The sequence below is a fragment of the Pteropus alecto genome, unplaced genomic scaffold (genome assembly GCF_000325575.1).
Source record: "Pteropus alecto unplaced genomic scaffold, ASM32557v1 scaffold270, whole genome shotgun sequence".
Lineage (NCBI taxonomy): Eukaryota > Metazoa > Chordata > Mammalia > Chiroptera > Pteropodidae > Pteropus > Pteropus alecto.
In genome coordinates, this window is record NW_006430735.1 from 6,524,893 (window position 1) to 6,546,351 (window position 21,459).

At 39.0% G+C, this 21,459-nt stretch overlaps 2 protein-coding genes across 4 annotated transcripts in view; one reads left to right on the top strand and one right to left on the bottom strand.

Annotated features, from left to right (window-relative positions):
• Window positions 1-5,925, top strand: part of SIDT1 (SID1 transmembrane family member 1) — a 75,727-nt gene extending 69,802 nt beyond the window's left edge. Inside the window, exons 22-25 of one of the 3 annotated variants that reach the window (XM_025051274.1) lie at window positions 932-1,037; window positions 1,132-1,242; window positions 2,229-2,342; window positions 3,783-4,309. In XM_025051274.1, the coding sequence (XP_024907042.1) occupies window positions 932-1,037; window positions 1,132-1,242; window positions 2,229-2,342; window positions 3,783-3,845 (394 nt within the window). In that variant the 3' untranslated portion in view covers window positions 3,846-4,309. Of the gene's footprint in view, window positions 1-931; window positions 1,038-1,131; window positions 1,243-2,228; window positions 2,343-3,782 lie in introns of all 3 variants that reach the window. The other 2 variants (XM_025051269.1, XM_025051276.1) reach the window with 2 other exon arrangements.
• An 11,713-nt stretch (window positions 5,926-17,638) lies between these two features.
• The window catches only part of USF3 (upstream transcription factor family member 3), a 31,605-nt gene continuing 27,784 nt past the window's right edge, over window positions 17,639-21,459 (bottom strand). Inside the window, exon 8 of the mRNA XM_006905467.3 lies at window positions 17,639-21,347. Coding sequence (XP_006905529.1) covers window positions 18,994-21,347 — 2,354 coding nt within the window. The 3' untranslated portion in view covers window positions 17,639-18,993. The remainder of the gene's footprint in view (window positions 21,348-21,459) is intronic.

The window sequence follows — 21,459 nt, forward strand, 5'->3', positions numbered from 1 at the left end:
GTACAACAGATGTATATTTTTGATAGCTGTAATGATTTTACACAACCTAGTCTCAACTCAAAAATGTGCACGAGTGAGTTTTTTACTAATCCCTCAAAAATAAATAAGTTTAGCTGCTTTTATTAGTGGTTCTTAGCTGATGTGCTCCTCCAGGCTAGTGACCTCTGATAGAAAGATGGCTCTCTACTCCTGCTGCCCTTTACAACATAAAAGGAATGAAGAAAGAGGCATATCTTCAGAGGAAGCCAGAATCTAGTCATTTGAGAATTTGAATATTACTTGGGCACCATATGCTTCTAGAAGGAACTCCCCATAATATCACCCCAGGGATTGCCTTGGGTAACAGTCATACCTGTGAAAAATCTCTTCTTTATGTGGGGACAAGTGGAGATGAGCAATTCTTGGCGGTGGTCACCTCCCACGCTCTTCAGGACTACCCTTTGAGAGTAGACCACACAGTCCTGGTGACTCCGTAAGGCAGGTTAATAAATATCGATATTCTAAAAATCATAGATAGCCAAAATTTGATAATGTGTGTCGAGCCAATTATTGAGATAATTCTATGTCTAATAATCTAGTCCAACAAATTCATCTTAAATGAAAAAAAAAAGCACACTATGTCTGAAGATATTCATTTATTCATTGCAGTGTTCTTTATAATAGTGAAAAACTAAAGGAAGGAGGGAAAACTCTTTATTTCAACCAGGGAGGAAAGATGATTCTTTATAGTACATCCACTTATGGAAACCTTACAATCATTAAAAATGAATATTCTGAAGGAAGTGTAATAAATTTAAAGTCACTTATAACATATTAACATAGTTTTAAAAAATTCCCCTCCTTGACAAAATGGGAGTGGAAAAGTGAAAAAGCCACCAATGCTACAAATCCCCCTTCACGGCTGCAAAATAATTCCTCCCCATGTGCTCAGTGCCCTCTTTGGACTCATCTACCGACCCAGGGACTTTGCTTCCTACATGCTGGGCATCTTCATCTGCAACCTGCTGCTCTACTTGGCCTTTTACATCATCATGAAGGTAAGCATGGCCACGGGGAGACTGGGAGCCTCACCGCTTAAGGCCCTCCACAGGCAGTGCAGGCAGCTGGGCAGCCTCTGCTTCTCACCCACAGCTCCGCAGCTCCGAGAAGGTCCTCCCCATCCCGTTCTTCTGCATCATTGCCACGGCTGTGGTGTGGGCCGCCGCCCTGTATTTTTTCTTCCAGAATCTCAGCAGCTGGGAGGTAAGAGGACAGTTTTCTTTTCCAAGAAGGTGTTCTCTTTCCATCTTGCCTTTTGACTGTCCCGCCTCCCTCTCTTCATGTGCTTGTTGCTGTTTACCTTTTTTACATGCTCTAAAACGAAAGGTTTCTCTAAAAGTTTTAATATTCACACATAAATGCCCAATGAATGGCTTGTTGTCATCATTATCAAGGTTGCTCTCGCAAGTGTGTAAGCCCCACAGACTCTGCGAATTTGATCTTCATTATGTGTTCTGTTATGAGCCTGCTCCCAGGGGATGTTTAACTTGTGCACGAACCTGATTAGTGTATCTTCTCCACCTTTCTCATTGTAATCACAATGCATAAACAGATATCCAGGTGCAGGTGTTTAAAAATCCATTTCATAGACTGGAAAGTTGAGGCCTAGGCAATTAGTGACATAGCTGAGGTACAGAACAAGGAAGTGTCCGCTCTCCATCTCCACGATCACCACAATCAATTTTAGAACTTTTTATCACCCCAAAAAGAGACTCCCCATTTCTCCCTAAGCCCTTGGACCTGGACAGCCACTGATCTATCTTTTGCCTCTATAGATCTGCCTATACTGGACATTTCATTCAAATGAAATCATATAGTATGCAGCCTTTGGGTCTGGCTTCCTTCACTTGGGGCATAATGTTTTCTAGATCCGTTCATGTTGTAGCATGTGTCAGTACTTCATGTCTTTTGATTGCTGGGTAATATTCAATTGTGTAGATACACTATACTTTCTCTATCTATCCATTCATCTGTTGATAGACATTTAGGTTGTTTCCACCTTGGGGCTCTTGTGAATGATGCTGCTGTAAACATTTGTGTACAAGTTTTTGTGTGAACGTGTGTTTCCTCGGAAGCTAACTTTTTGAGCCAGGCATCTAGTAGCATTTGTGTAGCTTTCTGGATGCCTAGCCCTCTAAGCAGTTGAACCGTGGGAATGCTCGCCCACGTCCTGCCTCGCCTTCCTCCAGGGAACCCCAGCCAAATCCCGGGAGAAGAACCGTGAGTGTATCCTGCTGGATTTCTTTGATGACCACGACATCTGGCACTTCCTGTCTGCCACTGCCCTTTTTTTCTCATTCTTGGTAAGTTTATAATACTTTTTTAGTTAATTTCTTCTCTTTACATTCTGTACTCTCTCTGTTTCTCTTCCTCTCGTCCTTACACCCTTTTCTGTATTCCTCTCTAATTTCCCTTTGCAAGTGGCCGTTGTAATTCAATGTACAGATTGTCTCTTTTTTTTTTTCTTTTTATACTGTATCCTTGGGTTAGACATTATTTTCATTTCCCTTTACTCTTCAATATCTTAAGACACAGAGTGACCAAATGATTTTCCTTAAGCTGCACAACATTTGGACTGAATTGGTTATTAGAACTCATATGCCCAGTATCCCCCCAGGAATCAGTTTTGGTGTCCACTAAACATTCGATAACATTAGGTTATTCCTTCTTGTGCTATACTCACATTCCTCTTCCTCTTCCAGTCTCACTGAATATCTTAAAAATAATGTGTAAATTCCTGGAGTGGCTCAGGATAGCATCCAGTTGCCTTCTAACCAGTCAGTTTCCAAGCTCCTCTGTAGTCTCTCGGTTTTTTTATCCAAATGCCTTCCCAGAAGCCAAGCATATTATAACAGCCTTAACTCCTCGCTTCCTTTTGTCTTAATTTTTGACTCTTCCAAATTAAAAGTCCATGGTACCTGCACTGTTAGTTGACAAATAAGGACCTGACTAGGCATCCAGGACTCCCAACACCACCCCCATGAAAGTCTCCGCGGCCTTATTACCACAAGAGTGGAGCAGGGCTACCCTCTGGTGGCCAGTTTGGAAAGTTTAGCCAATCTGTATAAACATTTCTTAAGGCTTTTATTTTTCATGGTAACCTTCATTAGAGAGAGAAAACAAAAGTGGATGGAACAGTTCCATGGGGAGAAAGTGGTGGCAGAGGAACTTAAAAATGGAGGAGGAGGATACATTTCTTATATAGCAACGCTATGCAATAAGACTTCATTTCCTTGAGGTTTTGAACTAAATGTCCCCTCCTAAGTAATGACTTCCCGGCCACCCTATCAAAACTTTTTTACCTCTTCCTACCCCATGCTTCCTATGTCCCCTCCGTAGTTTAATTTTTATCCTTAGTACATATTACCATCTAATATACTAGGCACATATTTCTACCTAACGTATTATATTTTATTCATGTATTTGCTTCACTTCTGAAGCCCTCTCTCTAATGTAAGCTCCAGAAGGGTAAGGACTTTCATCTCTTTTGTTCGAAGATACATCTCCAGCACCTAGAATTGCACATAATATACCCTTGATAAATATTTGCATTAATTAATAAATTAACTATATAATTATTATGAGTGCCCATTAAGAGCACGGCATTGCAAGAAGCTGTGGAAGACATGACAACAAGGAAGGGCGTTTGTAGTTTTGGTCTGCGTGAGTCTTTGAGAGAAAGCAGAGACTTACTGTGCCTGTGACTGTGCTTTCCTTTCCTCTCCCTGCCCCTCTCCTTTCAGGTTTTGTTAACCCTAGATGATGACCTGGATGTGGTTCGGAGAGACCAGATCCCTGTCTTCTGAGCCTCCAGCGTTAAAGAGGGGAAAGGGAGAGATCGATCTTGGTGCTGTTTCATGAAAAATACAGGGACTGCCACAAAGTAACCACTGCCAAATGCTCCACTCACCCTCCTTGGAGTCAACTCTGCATACATTCACACAGGGAGGAGAAGAGCAGAGGGAGATTCAAACCTGCAAGAAGGGAGGCAGAAAGGAAGCCAGGGCCGTGGACAGAGGCAAGCCCTGAAGAGTCGAGAAACATCCATCCCCTTATGTTGCAACTCTGAGCTAGACAAGGACAAATGCTGCATCAAAGTCAACTCGTTATCTTGGGATCCCTCCCACCTTCACCTGGGATTGCCAGCAAAAGCAGAACGATGCTTCACTCTTCCCTCCAGCTGCCTCCATGCCCAGAAAGGCCAACAGCTCAAATTTCCCACCCAGAAACTAGGTGGTCCCCCTTTGCACCTCAGCAACATCTGCTGCTCTATACATCCCAAAGCACCAGCTCATTTCTCCAGGATCCAGGGACGATGTGGTTGCTCAGTCTGGTAGAGAAGTGCACCCCACTGGGATAGATGTTTTAGCAGCACCAGCCAGTCATCTCCTCAGAAGGAATGCTGTATGTTTCCCCTGGGTTCCTGACCCTCTTAGAAAGAATCCAGATTGGGCCTTGTCACACACACATCCTCCTAATAGGTAACTGTCTTTGGAACCAAGGCTTGGGTGCCTACCTACTTCTTGGTATCTTCATCTCACTGCTGTGTGTTGACCCCGTAACTCAGGCTTTACATTCTTGAGAAGGCCCTGTTCGTCCACAGACCAGGTCCAAGGTGGAAAGGAAAATGGGAAAACTTTTCCAGCAGCAGTTGCAGCAAGAGAAATGGCTGACATCACTAAGACACTGGTGACATCAGAATCAAGCAAACAGGCCTCACTATAAGGACTTGGACTCCTGGAACAAATTCAACAAAAATGCTTCCTCATGCCTCCAATTCAAACAGCTCAATTCCGTGCCCACATAACCTTTGGAGAAGAAATATGTGTTTAAACAGGGGCACTGCGTGAAGGGTCCTCCACCACTAACCCAGCTCCTTATCCATCACTTGATGCACTTCAGGGCCTCAAGAATTTCTCCTTGAAGTTCTCTAGAAGTAACTCTCATGGTGATCATATTTTACTCTAAATCTAGTTGCAAAGAGCACAGGCAATTTAGGGTCATCTTGGTTGCCCCTTAACCTCATTCTCTCTCCAGGAACACCAGTGGGCATTGAAAGTTCAGCATCCCACCTTCCTTCTCACATAGTCTGGCAGCTCTGCCCCTGAGAGTCCTATTTTGACCAGGTGCCCTTACTACCTGGAGTATGATGTAATCAGAAAATATGCATACACAGGTACACACGTAGACACATTTGCCTGTGACACTGAACTCATGTTTCACCTCTGCTCTCCTGATCATTCTTTAAGGAAAGGGATCAGCCATTCTTTCTGTTTAAAACTATTATCCTTTGTCTAAAATATGTGCATAATGTTCAAAAACACATTTTGGAAGTTTGAATAGCAAACTTTCCCTGATTTTAAAAACACAAAGATGCTTTTAATGAAATATTTTGTGATTTTTTTTTTTCTAAAATGCCCCCAAATTTGTAATTGGTCTTCTGTTACCTTTTATTCTTTAAAAATTGCTTGCATTCATAGGTCTCATGAAGACCACCTAGTAAATGGTTTTGTTAGTCTAACATCTAAAACAAATTTCAAATCCGTTTAACTATGGCTGATTTGACCTAGTTCTTTTATTTTAATGCACTAGTGGTTTCAAAAAAAAAAAGAAAAAAATCCACTAAGGAATGTGAACAAAGCTCGTTAAAGCAGCCCTGTGACCTAAAGTGAATAAATCGTGTGACACATTACCTCTTCGGTAGCTTGTTTGGGAAATATGTCCATGGAAATTGGGAGGGGCCTGTAGAATAAAGGGACTGTGCTGCTGTATTCTTGATCTTTTTCTGATGTCTGTCTTGTGCTCATACATTGTGGTCAGTTTTGTTCTCTGCAGCAGGACTAAAAACCTAGACCAAGCCTGCTCTTATAAATATCAATTTTAAAATTACTTGTTGCTCATTCTTTCTACAGTGCCGATCTCGCGGTTCGAGGACTCAAGAGAATGGTTTGACTGCATCTGTGTGGTTGATAAGAATGTGGGACGGAGGGAGGCAATCAGTTCTTCATAACTGAACAGCACCTCGTCTTTAGTAGTACAATGCCTGTGTGACTTTTGCCTGTGTCCATGGAGTTCACTCTTTAAAAGAGAAGGGAAGGTAATTCAAAAAAGGAGAGTAACTGGAGAGAAACAGCCACAGTGAAGGGCTCTTGGAAGAGCAGGCACAGAAGTAATAAGAGCAGCTCAGCTAGAGCGGGTCAGCTACGTGGCAGCCAAAGTGGCAAAAGAGTGCACATAAAAAATGACCTCTTCACATCTCTGACTAATGCTGGAGAGGCACTCCCACCTGTCGATGCTGGAAGGTTGAGGGATTAGCCCAGTTTTATTTTAGTAGCAGCAGAAGCCAGTGGAAAACCAGATTCTCTCTGGGGGAGGGGACTTTCCATGACTGAAGGAGAACCCTGAGCCAGCTCCTGAGGCAGAGAAAGTGGCAGCTGCTTCCTTTGTAGCTCCAAACAGTCACCAGAATATTCTGTGGGGCCGCAAAATGCATGTGTCAGTTGACTAAATGTTTCTCATTCTTGGAGATAGACTTTCTATGTAAAAGTTGGGGGAAAAAGAGAAACAAAGATAAACATTCGTCATAGAAAAAACAGTAGAGTCGGAAGATTCTTGCGTCAGACTTTAGTCCAAATATGGTCACTGCGTGACATGCAGCAAGTCGCTGGAACTCTCTGATCCTCACCTACTTCCTTTACAGGACACTACATGAGGGTGACAAAGGTGGAGAGGTGCAGAGCACCAGGAGCAGTGCTGGCACAGAAGATCGTCACCCAGCACCTCTTGAATCCCACAGGGACTCAGGACAAGAGCAGATCTCTCCACTGGGCTGGCATCTCCCACCTCCAGTGTCTCTCCACTAAAATCGGCTATTCTGTTTCCTGTGCTCAGTTCCAGGAGGGCCTGAAGGGCCTGGAAGTCCGTCTCACCTTCAGAAATACTGCCCAGATCTATAAACCTTTCAGCTCCAGATCCCTCCTTTCCTCTTATGGCTGCATTTCACTGCCCCTGGCCTGTAATACTCATTCAAACTCAGATGAAAAATTGCTACCACAGCTAAGGTCAAGTGGAAAATCTGGCTAGTATAATATCCCACTTCATTACTGCCTTCTCTCTCCGGGGAGTCTCAAAGAAAACCTAGATGTTCTCCTCTCTCCAATAGCTGTAACTACCGTGGTTCAGGGAATGTGACTTACAAGTATTCCCCCAACCTGCCCCACCCTTATCAAAAAAAAGGATATTCAGCCTGGATGAAAAAGGGCTTCAACTTGTGGGTGACAAAACAGTCACAGAAAGAGGAAGCATGGAAAGGTCATTCAGGTTTTAAAATGACTCTAATGTCCCCTGGTGAAACGAAAGGAAAGATGAGTAAGATACCATTTGCTTCCACCTGAGACAGTGTAAAACCCTTGCCTACCACAATTCTGCTCTCTTTAAAGTAGTTTTTTTGTTTTGTTTTTAATGCTGTTTGGTGGAGACAAGCTATACCTGTGTGGCTAAGTTTTAATAGCTCCACAATATTAAGGCGCCACTGTCATCAAGGATAAGTGCTTGCTAAATCTTATGCCTTAACACACATGAATTCAAATAAGCTTGACGTGAGTCACAGATCAGCCTTCATTGGCTATGAACTCCAAGGGGCGTTGGAGTTCAGTGCGGTCTTGCTATTCTTATTGAAATACAAAGAAGGCTAAGTGGTTCCTATCATTCACATAGAATTACCTTTTGCTCCCTCAAATCTTAAGGAAATGAAGCTCTGCCCTCTTTTTAAATATCTCTAGATTAGGAGATTTCACAATTTTCCTGGAACTCTAAATTTTAAAATATTCCTTGGCTCTACCCTATACTCTATCGCTTTGAATTTTCTGCCACCTAAGACATCTATTTCACTGGAGAGGAACAATAGCAAATCGCCGTATTTTAACATAGAATAGCTATGAAGTCATATCAAATTTCGGTCAATCGCTAAATAAAGTCTGGGTGGCCCAGCACTATCGTTATGGTTTATAAAGCAAAAAGTTTAAACAGTGAAAGATTTTTAAGTGAGGACAAGAGAAAGCTGACATAAATCCCACGATGGCTAGCTCCTCGGCCCAAATTTCCTCTAACTCTTGACATTCTTCATGAATTAGGACTCCAAGTCCTTTACAGGGAAGACTATTCAAAATGATTTGAAAGCTCTCCATTTTAAGATGCTATAACATTGCCATCAGAGAAAGAAAATTGATTTGCATTTTATGATTTTATTATATTGCTTATCTGAGTCTTTCACAAGGCTTAATACCCAGTTCTAAATAGACCCCTTCAAGGAAGAGTACAAATTCAGGCTTCAGATTTACTGTTTCTTTCTTCATGTGAGACATGTTGTAAAGTAATTTCCTTTTTAGGGGGTCTATTTCCCTTTTATCCTCTCCTTCCTCCGCTTCTCTGTTTACTTACATAGAATCAGAAACACTGCTTCAGTCAATAGTCAATCAAGAAATATTTGGGCAGGCCCTGTAAAGAGCTGGGCGCAACAAGAAGAGAATGGCTTTAAAGAAACAAAAATAGCTTTATCTCCCTAATTCTTAACAATTTCAACAACCACGTGGGCCTGACTGGAGGATAAGCTTGGCACTGAGTGTCTCAGCCTGCCCTTTTAGTAGAGTCATACGATTTATTGGAAACTGTTGCCCTCAGTTCCCATCTCCAACTCCTAGAAGATTAAAGTTGTCAGAACTGATCATTAAAACAGTCAACATTTGTCATCAGGCCTTCTGCCAAAAGTTATATATATATATATTACCATAATTAATCTTGAAAACAAGCCCCCAACCCCCAATGAAATCGATACTATTACTATTACCCCCATTCTCCAGATGGAGAAACTGAAACTTGGAGAAGTCACCATTCATTAGATGAAACGGACGGTGCAGAAGCATGGATTAGCAGTCAGACATGAGGAGTTTAGGTAACAAGACTAGAGAAAGGAAAGACCCATTGTGGTGCAATGATGATTCAACTTTTATTTGTGCATGAATCTATATATGTAAAATGCAGCCTGGAATTATATATCTATTGAACATATTAATAAAAAGAGAATGTTTGTCTCCAAAATTTAGAAAACAGGCGTCTGTTATAAAAACCTAAATAACAATGAAACCAACCATGCTTTAGGAAAGCCAATCAATAAAACTACGGCTTTGGATCATTTTGGTCTCTAAACTGGAACAGCTGGATTCATATGAGGACTGTTGCTTCAATTTCTAAGCTTGTAAAGTTAAGAACCACCGTCCTTTTTATAAATTTAATGATTGCACTTGGCAAAGGGCTACAGACCCAAGGATTTAAATTAAAATATATGTTGCATAAGGTTTCAAGTTTCCACTGGCAGCCTGTTGGTTCAGAAACAAAATTAACAATGGAAAGAAAGCACAGGAATGCAGTAGGTTTTTTATTTCCTAAAAAATATTCAGAGACAAAAAAAAAAAACTGTCAAGAGTCAAAAAGTCCTCTAAAGCTGCCTTGAAAACTAATCCGTGCTGGCCCAGTAGATCAAGCAGAATCTACGACTCCCATGGGTGGCTGAATCATCTTTGTTTTAGGAGGCTGGGCCCAGCCTGCCCCTCCTATAAGGGAGTGGTTTTATCCACCAAACTGAGTCAGAGGAACTAGAGTGTATTGAAGTATAAAATTATAATTCTTCATTTGGGGTACAGTGATAATGGTGATAAATATTTCCAAATTTATCCAGAAGACAAAAAAGCTTTGTGACTTGGTTTGAAACACTGGCATACTAACCAATTTTCTTCTATACCAAGCTGTCTCTTAGGCTCTTTAAAATATATATGTATTTAATGTGAATGAGCACATTTGCAACTCGGCAGCATTTTTTTAAAATAGGATTTAACCTAATTGAATCATGAATTCCCAGAAAACTCCCTGAGGCAGTAAGTTCACCACTACAATGTGGCTTCAGCATCTTTCCAAACCACGGATCTGAATGTGATTAAATCATGTAAGAAAACACCAAAACCTGACCTGCACAGCACCAAACATAGTTAAAACTGGATTTTCATATCTTCTTAAAAATCTGTAGCTTACTAGTCATGTGAAAAATTAAGCAGCATATTGATACAGTGTTAACCAACCTACCTGACTTCTGAACTTATGTAGACAGGAAATTAGCACTTATCTCCTTAACTTCTCACAGGAAGAATGGGTCAAAGGAGCTGTTGATGTTGACCAGCAAACTGTAATCTAGCAGAGTCCTGCAACTCAATCTCACGTGTAGGGGAGATGGAAATGAGTTAGGTCATGGAAAAGAATTGCCACTTGACATCTAAATACCCCTTTCCAACTGTGTAAAAACACTTTCAAATATAAAACCTCATTTGTCCTTCACAACAACACTGTGAGGGAGACAGGACAGATAATGTACCAACGAATAAACTAAGATGCAAAGAAGTTATGCCACTTTCCCAAAGCCACACAACTAGGTAATGGCAGCCTGATACAAAATATGCCATGGCTCTTTCTTTTTACAAAGAATGACAGTAAAATGACTTTTATATCTGGCTGACTCACAAAATTTATCAAGAGAAAAACATCAGTTCAGACCTCCTCAGATAGTTTTTTTCTTAATCTTTTTCTTTAGGTATAATATATTCAGTAATGTACAATATATATACTAATCTTAAGTTTATATAGATTGGTGAATTTTTACGTATGTGTTTGTGTGTGTAAATACACACACATACGCCAACGTAACCACCACCCACATTAAGATTCAAAGCGTTTCCAGCATCCTCATGCCTCTTCCAAGTTAATCCCTGCCCCAGAGATAACCACTATTCTGACTTCTCTCCTCATAGATGAATTTTGCCTGTTGTTGAATGTCACATGAATGGAATTATGCAGTATGTACTTTTTGTCTGGCACCTTTCACATGATATAATGTCTGTGAGATTGATCTGCATGTATCAGTAGCTTCATTTTGTGAATATATGATATTTCATTTATCCATTCTCCTATTAATGGGTGTTTGGCTTATTTCCAGTTTTCAGTTACTGTAAAGAAAGTGTCTATGAATATCCTTATACATGTCTTTCAGTGAACTTATACAAACATTTTTTCCCAAGGTACATACACAGTACACTGTGGAATTGCTCAGTTACAGAGTAGACAAGTCTTTAGTTTTATCGGAAACAGCCAACAATTTTCCAAAGTGGTTGTACCAATTCACACTCCCATTATCACTGATGAGAATTCTGATTATTGCACATCTTTGCCAACACTGGCGTTTGTCAGTTCTTTCAAGTTTAGCCTTTCTGAGTGAGAGTGTAACACTATCTGATTGCATTTTATTTTGCATTTCTCTGACAGCTAATGATGTTGAGAGGCTTTTCTTAGACTTCTTGGCCATTTATGTGAAGAATTTTTTCAAGATTTTTGCCCATTTTTAAAATCAGCTCATGAGTCTTTTTCTTTTTGATATAATCTTTGGCAGTCTATGACTTGATAAAGAGAAATTCTTAATTTTAATAAACTCTAACAATTTTTTATTTTATGGTTATGGTCAGATGATATTACCAATGTTTTTTTTTTTTTTTCTAGAACACCAGTTCTCAAATTTTTGGTCTCAGAACCCATTTATACTCCTAAAGATTATTGAGAACCCCGAAGATTTTTTCATTTATGTAAATTTTATCAATATTTACTATATTAGAAATAAAAGTGGAAAATATAAACATATTAATTCATTTAAAGATAGCAATAAACAGTACATAAAATAAATAGCATATAAAATTTATTTTATATTTTATTTTCCAAAACAAAAAAATTATGAGAAGAATGACAGTGTTTTATATTTTTGTAAATCTATGTAGCATCTGACTTAATAGAAGATAGCCGGATTCTCACGTCAGTTTCTGCCTTCACTCTGCTGCAGTTTGTATTTTGCTTGACGTTTATGAAGGAAACCTAGCCTAACAGAAATACGTAGCTGGAAAAGTGAGTTACCTTTCCAGATAATTGTAGCTATTCTTCTCTGATACTATATCAAAACCCAGCAAATGGTAGTTTCCCAAAGACAAGTTGCAATATATTTGAAATCGTATCAGTGAATTTTTCATGTTTGATAATGTTAAAATCCATTGGTCTATCTTATTTTTGATGGGTTTTAGTATCTCTTAAAATATTATTCTAATTTATCTTTTTACTCTAGTCGTTGCAGTGGGATTGATGAGCTGCCACTAACTACTATATCCTCCTTACTATGAAAATACTTTTCACTTTTAGGATAGTTTTTTAAAGAGATATGTTATTAAAGCAAATTTTCCTCAAACATCTAACTATGGGAAAGCCAACAAAACTTTAAAGGATATAGCTGTTCTAACTTGCACATTCATTTTAGAGTGATTCAATTTATGCATAGTGGTGATATTTTTATTGGCTGTATACCCTTTATGGCACATTAGGGCTCCCCGTGTAATCAAATATATGATACATCTATGACCTCTGTATGAGAGGCAGTGTGCAATAGTAGAAAGAAACTAAACACTCTATAGTCAGAAAACCGAGTTTTAATCTGAAGTCCCAAGAAGCTGGGACAAGGAAAATATTGTGAGCATTAATTTCCTATAGCACACGTAGGAGTAAATGACCCCTAAGGTCATTTTACCTGTCTTAATACTAGGATATATTTTATACATTCATAAGACAAAAACTTCAGGTGTAAATGAGATAAACACCTGAGTATCTGCTATCCAGTTCAATAGAACATACCAATGTTTTCTAAAGCACCCTCCTAGATAGCCCCCTTCCTCCTAAGAAGTACCCACTAGCCTGAACTTTGGGTTTACCATTTCCTTAATTTACAATTTTTACACCTGTAGGCAATCCCTGAATAGTCTGATGGAAATTTGAGCTTTACATAGTGTCATTCTGTACAAATTCCTCTGCAACATGTTTTTCCCCAAACCTCATGCCTGTAAGAAGTGATCAAGTTGATGTGGCTGCCATGACAGACCTAACTCTTGTCCCAAAGTTCTACGCTTCAGTTTCCTCCACTATCAAAGTATAAACTGAATCATCTCCCAATACTCTTCCAGATCTGAAATTCTAATTTTACTTTTTACAATAAAGTTGTATTGTTTGCTCTAACAATATAGCGCTGATCATAATTGTGACTTTTTTGAGGTTGATGCTTCGATCAGGAACACAATTGCCAGGGGAAATGTGTCATGGTATCATTTTCAGATGCTTTGGCAAAATTCAGAGATTACTTGAATGTAAGACTTTGTCATACAAGAGAAGTCATTTTAATACCAGGCTTGAAGTGGCACATGCAGTGATCAGAAAAGACAGAATTCACAATGCAAAAATGCAAAGTTTATTTTCTTAAATAAAATACTATATTCATATCTATACAAATAATTATTACAACCATTAAAATGTTACATTTACCAATAAAAATTTCAAAACTTTAAACAAGAGCATGGTTCAGAATATTCACACCCTAATACAATGCATTTGTAAAAAGATGTCAAAATAAACAGGACCTATTCTTATTTACAGCTGTAGGACAATCCTGATCATATTATACATATCTGCTCTGGATTCCATTACAAAACAAATTAGTTCCCGTTAAGATTATAAACCAGGTGATTTACAGTAATAGGACACAGTGTACAGCAGACATTGCTGGCATGAAAATAGATACAAATATTACACGATTGAAAGCACTACAGTTAGGTTTTTTCTGGTGACTGCCCTACAGTAAGCTTCTCACCCAGTGTATCTATAAATAATTTGTGAAGGTAATTATGTTCTTAGATTTTTCCACCCATTTTTACCAAAAGGAATATATATATGGCCTGCTGAAAATGGAAGCAAATCTTTTCTTCACAGTAACACAACTGCAGCATTTCAAGCAACATTGTCTGGTCCCTTTCTTCTTGGAAGATCAACAGTTAACTCCCCTCAAAGGTTACCAATATAGTCAAGTCCAGTGCCTCAGTGACCTCACAGATGAAAATGGTTTGAAGACTTAAGGGGTGGGGGAACAGAGAGCCAGAAAAGTGAAGAGGGGGTCTAGATGGAGTAAACATTACATTCCTATGACATAATATGATGTGTAACTGTGCACACAACTGAGTCAAAAATCATGATCGTCTTTTTTAAAAGGTTAAATTACAAATAGTTTATCTTCTATATCTCATGAAATCTCTAGTGAAGATTCTGCAGTCATCCAAAGTAACACCAATTTGGATATTATCCCCAATATTTTCAACCCAAGTTGGCTCATGTTTATTAACATCTGAACACACACATATGCCAAAGATTATGGTTGATAGGGTTTGCACAAATCTAGAAATAAGGGTGTTGGATGACCACCACATACAAGCTCTGAGTTTAAAAGTTTTGCTTCTACCTAGTAAGATTTTTACAAGATCGGCATCAAAGATGGCTCAGAAAATGATAAGGCAACAGTGAGAAACATCAGCTGTACTTGTCTGCTAGGTGTTTGATTACTTGACATGTACCATCCCGGCTGGTCTTTTGCTAAAACAGAAGAGTGGGTGAGTAATATGTTCCAATTGCTGGTCTTAGGACCAGAGGCACAGTTTCAGTTAAAGTGCAGTACCAGAGTAGAGGCATGCGGGCAGAACTAGAAATTGTGTCCAAGAAGGTCCTCATTACTTCTTACTGGCCTATCTGGACTGCCTCAATTTAAACTTGATTTCCCACAAACTCTAGCAGAAATACCCTCAGGCTCATACAGGAAGTGTAGAACAAAAGGAGAACATGGGTAAGTCTAAAAAAGGACCCTCTTCAGATGAACTCTGGGGAAAGAGAAATGATAGCATTCAGCCAAAAAGTTATCAAGAGGAGAAACTATTTTCTGGCCTTTAACTTGAAAATAGGTATCATGAAATCCTCACTTACAGATTAACTTCACACTAGTTTATCTGGCTATTACTTTGCCCTCTGGATGTACACAGCCATAGGTGATTATCTCTAGGCAAATACAGGATTTATATAGACAACAGAATTACAACTTTCAGGTTCCTAAGGATATCAACCCACAGCCGTCTTCTGGTACCACCTTTGCCCATTCTCCACAACTCTGTGCGGAGGAGGGGAAACAAGTTAATAAAACAAAGAAGGACGCTTTATGGCACATTAAAATTTTTAAATTAGTTTTGAACTACTTTTGTTTCAAGAAATTCTTATCACTACTTATAGAGCGGGAGACATAGTGGTTCCCAAAGCCAGGAATTGGGGATCACTGATTTAGGAGTACGACTTCTTGTTACACACTAATCCAGTAGATGGTGTGCTCAATAAATGTTTCAAGGCAAAGGAGTAATAATCATGCTAAGGAAATGACCAGGTCTCTGCCACCTGTTTGACATGGAGCAGATGGAAGAAAATAAGATCCTAGGTACCTATATATCAAAGGAAGGATAAAGCTAAGAAGATGCATATGTTTTTACCCTTTCTCAAATTTTTAAAACTTCACTCCCATTAAAATGTGTTTCTACATTTTTTGGAATACAAATTTTAGGCTCTCCATGAAATGGCTAACATTAGAAGGCAAACATGTGACAAATGAATTATCTTTAAAATGTTTAAATAATTTTGCACTTAAAAAGGTTGATTTTAAAACTTGACCCTCATTGCAGTTCACCTTGATATGTGACTGGAAATTGCTGCAAAAGAATATTCCTTCCTTGTTCTTCTCACTCTATAGTTCTGGTATGTAAAATTTTATAAAGCATGATCACTCTGGAATTCTCAGTCCTTACTCAGAAAAAGAGTGCCATCTCTGGCACCCCCAAAATGTCTTAACATAAAAAGAAAGCTCCTGAAAGGGTATAAAACATCCCAAAACAACCTGTATGTAACAAAAAATAATATCAAACTTGATTTCTTTTATCCATGATTGACATATTAAAAGTTTATACATAACAACTCTGAAATTTTTCACCTCATTAGAAGTTATATTGTGTTTCAGAGGAATCAACCACTTTAGCAACTGATTTTATGTGATCGATAACACTAGGAGAGATGATTTAATCAGACTCTCACTTATGACTCATACTAAGTTTGTGTATTTCTAGAAATTATAAAATTATTTGTGAAGATAGTTTTACATTCTATAGTCATATATTAGCAAGCCAAAAATAACATTAAAATTACTATAACTAAAACTGATTATGTTCTCTGCCATTCCTTTGCCAAAAAATTATATCGGGATTGCTAGATATTAAATAAATTTCCTCCCCAAAATCATGTAGCTCTAATTACCAAATACTTAATACTGCTGGTAAATCTCATACACTCATGTTTTTAAATTGAATAAGATTACTATACCCTGAACACTTTTAGAATTGAGTTCATATATAAAATTATCTTACATATATATATGTACTTTTCTGTATGATAATTAGAACTACATGTAAGCAGGAGCCAAATTATTTGCAGATGGTCAGCACTTTCCTTGGATGGTCAAATAAGCCTTACTTAGGGGTACAGACTCATTTGGGATCAAAGTATTATAGAATGAAAGCTCTGAGAAATATAAATGCTATCTCTGAACAGAGCTAAGCAGAAAAATGCAATCAATACAAAAGAGAAGCATCTGAAAGTTCCAGGGTTTGAGGCCTTTTCATTGCAGTGTTCAAATAAGTATCTTCTTAGCATGTTAACTTGGTTCCAATTATATCTAACAGTCCCCAGTTCTTCAGAACTTACTAGCCACTGTATTGTGTGAGTTTGTGGGTGTGTGTGGGTGTGAAAGAGACACAGAGAGAGAGAGAGAGAGACAGAGAGACAGAGACAGACAGATAGAGAGACAGAGAGAGACAGAGAGGGAGGGAGGGAGGGCGAGAGCAAAGAGAGGTGAAGCAGGAAAGAGTAAATGTCAAACACATTGAAAATTCTCCTTAAAACTAGCAGACTGGACCTTTCAAGTACAAAGAAAAACTTGAATGTTAAAGCTTAAAACTCAGTTAAGATAATTTAAAAAACAAATCATAAATCTCATATTCTCAATTAAAAGTTTTAACTATTGTGTTTATCTGTGGTCTTGTTGAAGTAACTTATTCATGAAACTCTCCTATTCCTCCCCATGACCATTTTGAAGGGAGAAAATACAGTTCTTCTCATTTACTCTCTCTCTTTCTCTCTTTCTCTATGTGTGTATGTATGTATGTATGTATGTATATATTATATATATATGTGTGTCTGTATATATATACATATATATATTGCCCCCAAGAGGCTGCTTCAGTCAGCAGCAGGAGTAGATAGGAAAGTTTGGTAAGAACAGTTAAAGAGGCACAGATGACCCTTTTGCTGAGTCTTTAGAAGAGGTATTTGCTGGAGTTCACTGCTCTAACCCGGCCTTTGGAGGCTTTTTTTTTTTTAAGGAGAAAAAAAAAAATGCTGGTCCTAGGGTTCATTTTGTTAACAGAGCAGACAAAACAATTTATATCATCTCTACTACTCTATCCCATTTTTGGCAGAATATAACAACAAATAGTGGGTTTGAGAAAATAAGCATATATGGTTTTCTTGTGGCTTTGTTTTCAAAATTCAATATATGAGTATATACATATGTTTTTAAGTTTATTATATTCAGTGGGGCTTTTTCAAACCCTTACATCAAGTTTTTCTGTACTTCAGCAGGTCTCAGGTCTCAATTTCCCATTTTCAGATGGCAAGCTTATTTTTAAATGACCAGTTTATACTTTAAAATCTATGTCTGTGTATACACACACTCACACATACACATGGACATATATAAACAATTTTTGAAGCACCATTTCACATCTACCATCAGAAAAATAATGAACAAATTCATCTTCTCATTGTAATTCTACTATGATGGATAATAATGCAATATACAATAATGTATTTCAAATATAAATATCAGTAAATGAAAATAATGAAAGAGCTTAAGACTCTGCTCAGAAATATTTAAAAAGTAAGGCTCAAATTATTGTGTGGATTCCAAACACACTATTTACTGATCAGTCTCTACTGATTAAACAAATGTAAAAGAATTTATTGCGCGATCAATAAATAGAATGGAGAGAACATAAAAACAAAACTTAACTGATGAAACAACAATCTTTAACTGAACATATGCAAAACTCCACAATACAACTGCTCTTATCCTTATGGTCTGATGCAAAACGCAGTACACAATGGAACATCTATGTACTTTTCTTTTAAGCTTTCTATTTTTAAGGCTGTTTAAGAAAGACCTTTACTTTAAAGGATCTTGGCACATTAAAGAATAACATGGCTCCCTAATTTGAAGACCAGGACACAAAATTCAGATAATTTACAAATTGCTATAATTAAGAAAGAAGCCTCTACCTAAACCAAATCTTGGGAATAAAGGCTGATTAAATAACCCACTTATTTGCTAACTGCTTGACTTTACAACTATGGACATTCATTCTATATTAATTCAACACCTGCCATGAGTAAGAAACGGTTCTAGACACTGACATCAGCAAGCATTTGGTTATATTGAACTATATGTATTTTTGGAGAGCAACTCAACTATTTCAACTATTTTATAAATTATCAACAATCAAGTTTAAAATCTAGGTTCCTTCCTAATACTCCGCCCATGCCAAAATGATCTCCCCCAACTTCCAGCTTATTAATATTTAGGGAATAGAAGATTACAAATCAAACTTGAAAATGTAAATCTGCTTGGAAAACTTAAAAAGCACACCATGCAGTTTAAATGAAAGATAATTTTTTTGACAACCCAGTACTTACATCATCTCTGACATGGCTTTCCTACATTCAGAAGATAACTGGAAATTGATTGATTATACAAGCACAAAGACATACACACATTCTCTCTTCATGTGTCCGTATGTGTGCATGCACACATAAATACATCTGTAATCTCACCCATTACACTTATGTTTAGTCTATCAGTATTTAAACAGCTGAACTGCAGTCATGACCTAAAATATGGCTTATGTTGTGGGCAGGTCTGTTTGAGGACTGCTTGGAAGAGTCAGAGGCAGAGGAGTTTGCTATTGTAAGCAAAGGTGACATTGCTGAGCCATCAGGAAGAGCTGTAGCTATTTCTGGAAACAGAGATGTCATATTAAAATTGGATAAGTGAGAGTTGGTCATGTGCATTGGTGGCATATCAGGGAGAAGAGGAAAGCTTGGTTGAGCAAAACCAACAGGTCTTGGAGGAGATAAAATTGATCCAAATCGGTTATTTAAACTTCCACTGTTTACTTTCTCTGTGCTAGGGTTTGAGAACATTTGATTCGAAAAATAGGGGATCGAAATATCATTGGACAGTGTTGGATGAGCAGGAGAGTATGGAGGATAAAAGGAAGGTAGAGTATTTTGGGGATCTACAGGGATGAGGGCTGGAGTTCGAGTGGCACTAGGCTGGGTAACTTGTGGAATGAAAGAAGTATTAGCATTTATTGGTGGATTCATGCCACCCTCGGGAATAAAAGGAAAACCAAAATTTTGTGATAGTGTATGCTGGTCGGGTACTGAATTATCATTAGGTACTTGTGGGCTATCAGGCATGAAACGAACAATACTTCCTCTTTTCTCTGTAGTGGGTTGTTGGCGTCCAAGAATCATACTGCCACTAGTAGACAGAGGAAGATGGGGAAGACTTGGATCAAAGACATTACTATGCCTTTGGTTTCCGGAACGATTCCTTTCAGGCTGACGGATTTTGGAACCACTGCTGTCTTGCAAAGGATGCCTTGAGCGCTGGGGAACTGAAGAACTAGTTTGACGGACAGGAGGCCCTTGATCAGTATTTCCATGAGACACAGATGGATGTGGCAAAGCTGGCCTTGCAACCCCATGCATGTTGGTTGTGACTGGAGGGTTCATGTGGCCTTTGGTCCCATGGCTGTCAGTAATCCTCATGGGATTGGACTTCTGTACAGAAACATTGGGGCTTGTGTTTCGTCCTTGAATATCTCCTGAGGAAGAACTCGAGAAAGGAATGTTCAAGGTGCTGTTCCTGGTGTTAATTGCACCTAGGGACATGTCACAACTTTCCCTATTCTGATTCTCATTCTCTCTTCTGATATGGACACTTTCATGAGCTGGAGGACAATTATATTCAATTGCAGGGGATGGACCACACTGTGTGTTCCTTTGATGTTCTGAAAGTGATCTCTGGCTCCCAATGACCTGATCACCGAGGTGAGGGGCAAGTAAACTCTGCATGAAGCTTTGATGACATGTATTTTCACTGTCCCTTGGTGGGATAGCATTTCCCGTTGGGATGCTCTGAACTGGCGGATAAGGTAATCTCTTTTGGCGGTCAATTGGTGGTGGACCAGGATTCTGACTAATTCGAAAAGCCTGGGACTGCATACTCCTCAATGAAGATACAGGATTACCTATTTCATTATTTCTTGAAGATTGTACTTCAAAATTACTCTGGGGCTGTTGACTGGCTCCACTTGGTTTAAATGTCTGACAGTCAGAAAGGTGGATATCTGAGGCAACAGTATGGTCCACACGACCCTGCATATTATGAATGGCCAAACTCTTATTTCTGGGAACATCAAGGTAACTTCTCATTTCAAGCTGATCTGAAACTCTAGAACCCTGAATCAATATACCCATTCTCTGCTCTGAATTAGAGGATGTCTTTCCAATGAGGGCCTCAGCAGAATAACTTGAAACTCTATTTCTCTCTGGCCTATGTGGAGTACAGGTCATGTCTGAAGGTCTAGTCACAATACTTGGTTGGGACACCATTTGCTGCTCTATGCCTCTGGATGTCAAGAGCCTCTGCATTGGATTATGCCCAGATACATGTTCAGAAGAAACCCCTGAACCTTGCTGCCTGCTTCCAACATCCTGTTGCTGGTGCATAATATCTTGATTGATATGGTTCTGGGGATGGTTATGGTGGTTCCGGCTAGTTGAAGGGTTTTCACAACTCTTCTCTGGCTGGGAGCTTCCAAAGTGTTGCTGCATCTGTTGCTGTATCTGCTGATGGTGGGGATGTGGCTGACCACTCTTTGGTCGGGACTGGTCAGTTCCATGGTGCTTCGGTTGTAAGGAAAGCTGAGAGGCCTGAGCACCCTGAACAAGATTCCTCTTTTTCTGCATCTGAACTTCCTGTTGCAAAGTTCTCTGTTGGTGGACATTATGGGGCTGAGAGTGGACAGAGGTCTCTGCATGAGGTATGTGATGCTGCAGTTGATATAAGTGATGCCTCTCCCTTAACTGCCCTGCTTGCTGCTGCTGCTGCTGCTGCTGCTGCTGCTGCTGCTGCTGCTGCTGCTGCTGTTGCTGCTGCTGCTGCTGCTGCTGCCACTACAAAAAAGAGTTAAGTGGATCTCTCTCTCTCTCTCTCTCTCTCTCTCTCTCTCTCTCTCTCTCTACTTTTCTTTTTTTTTC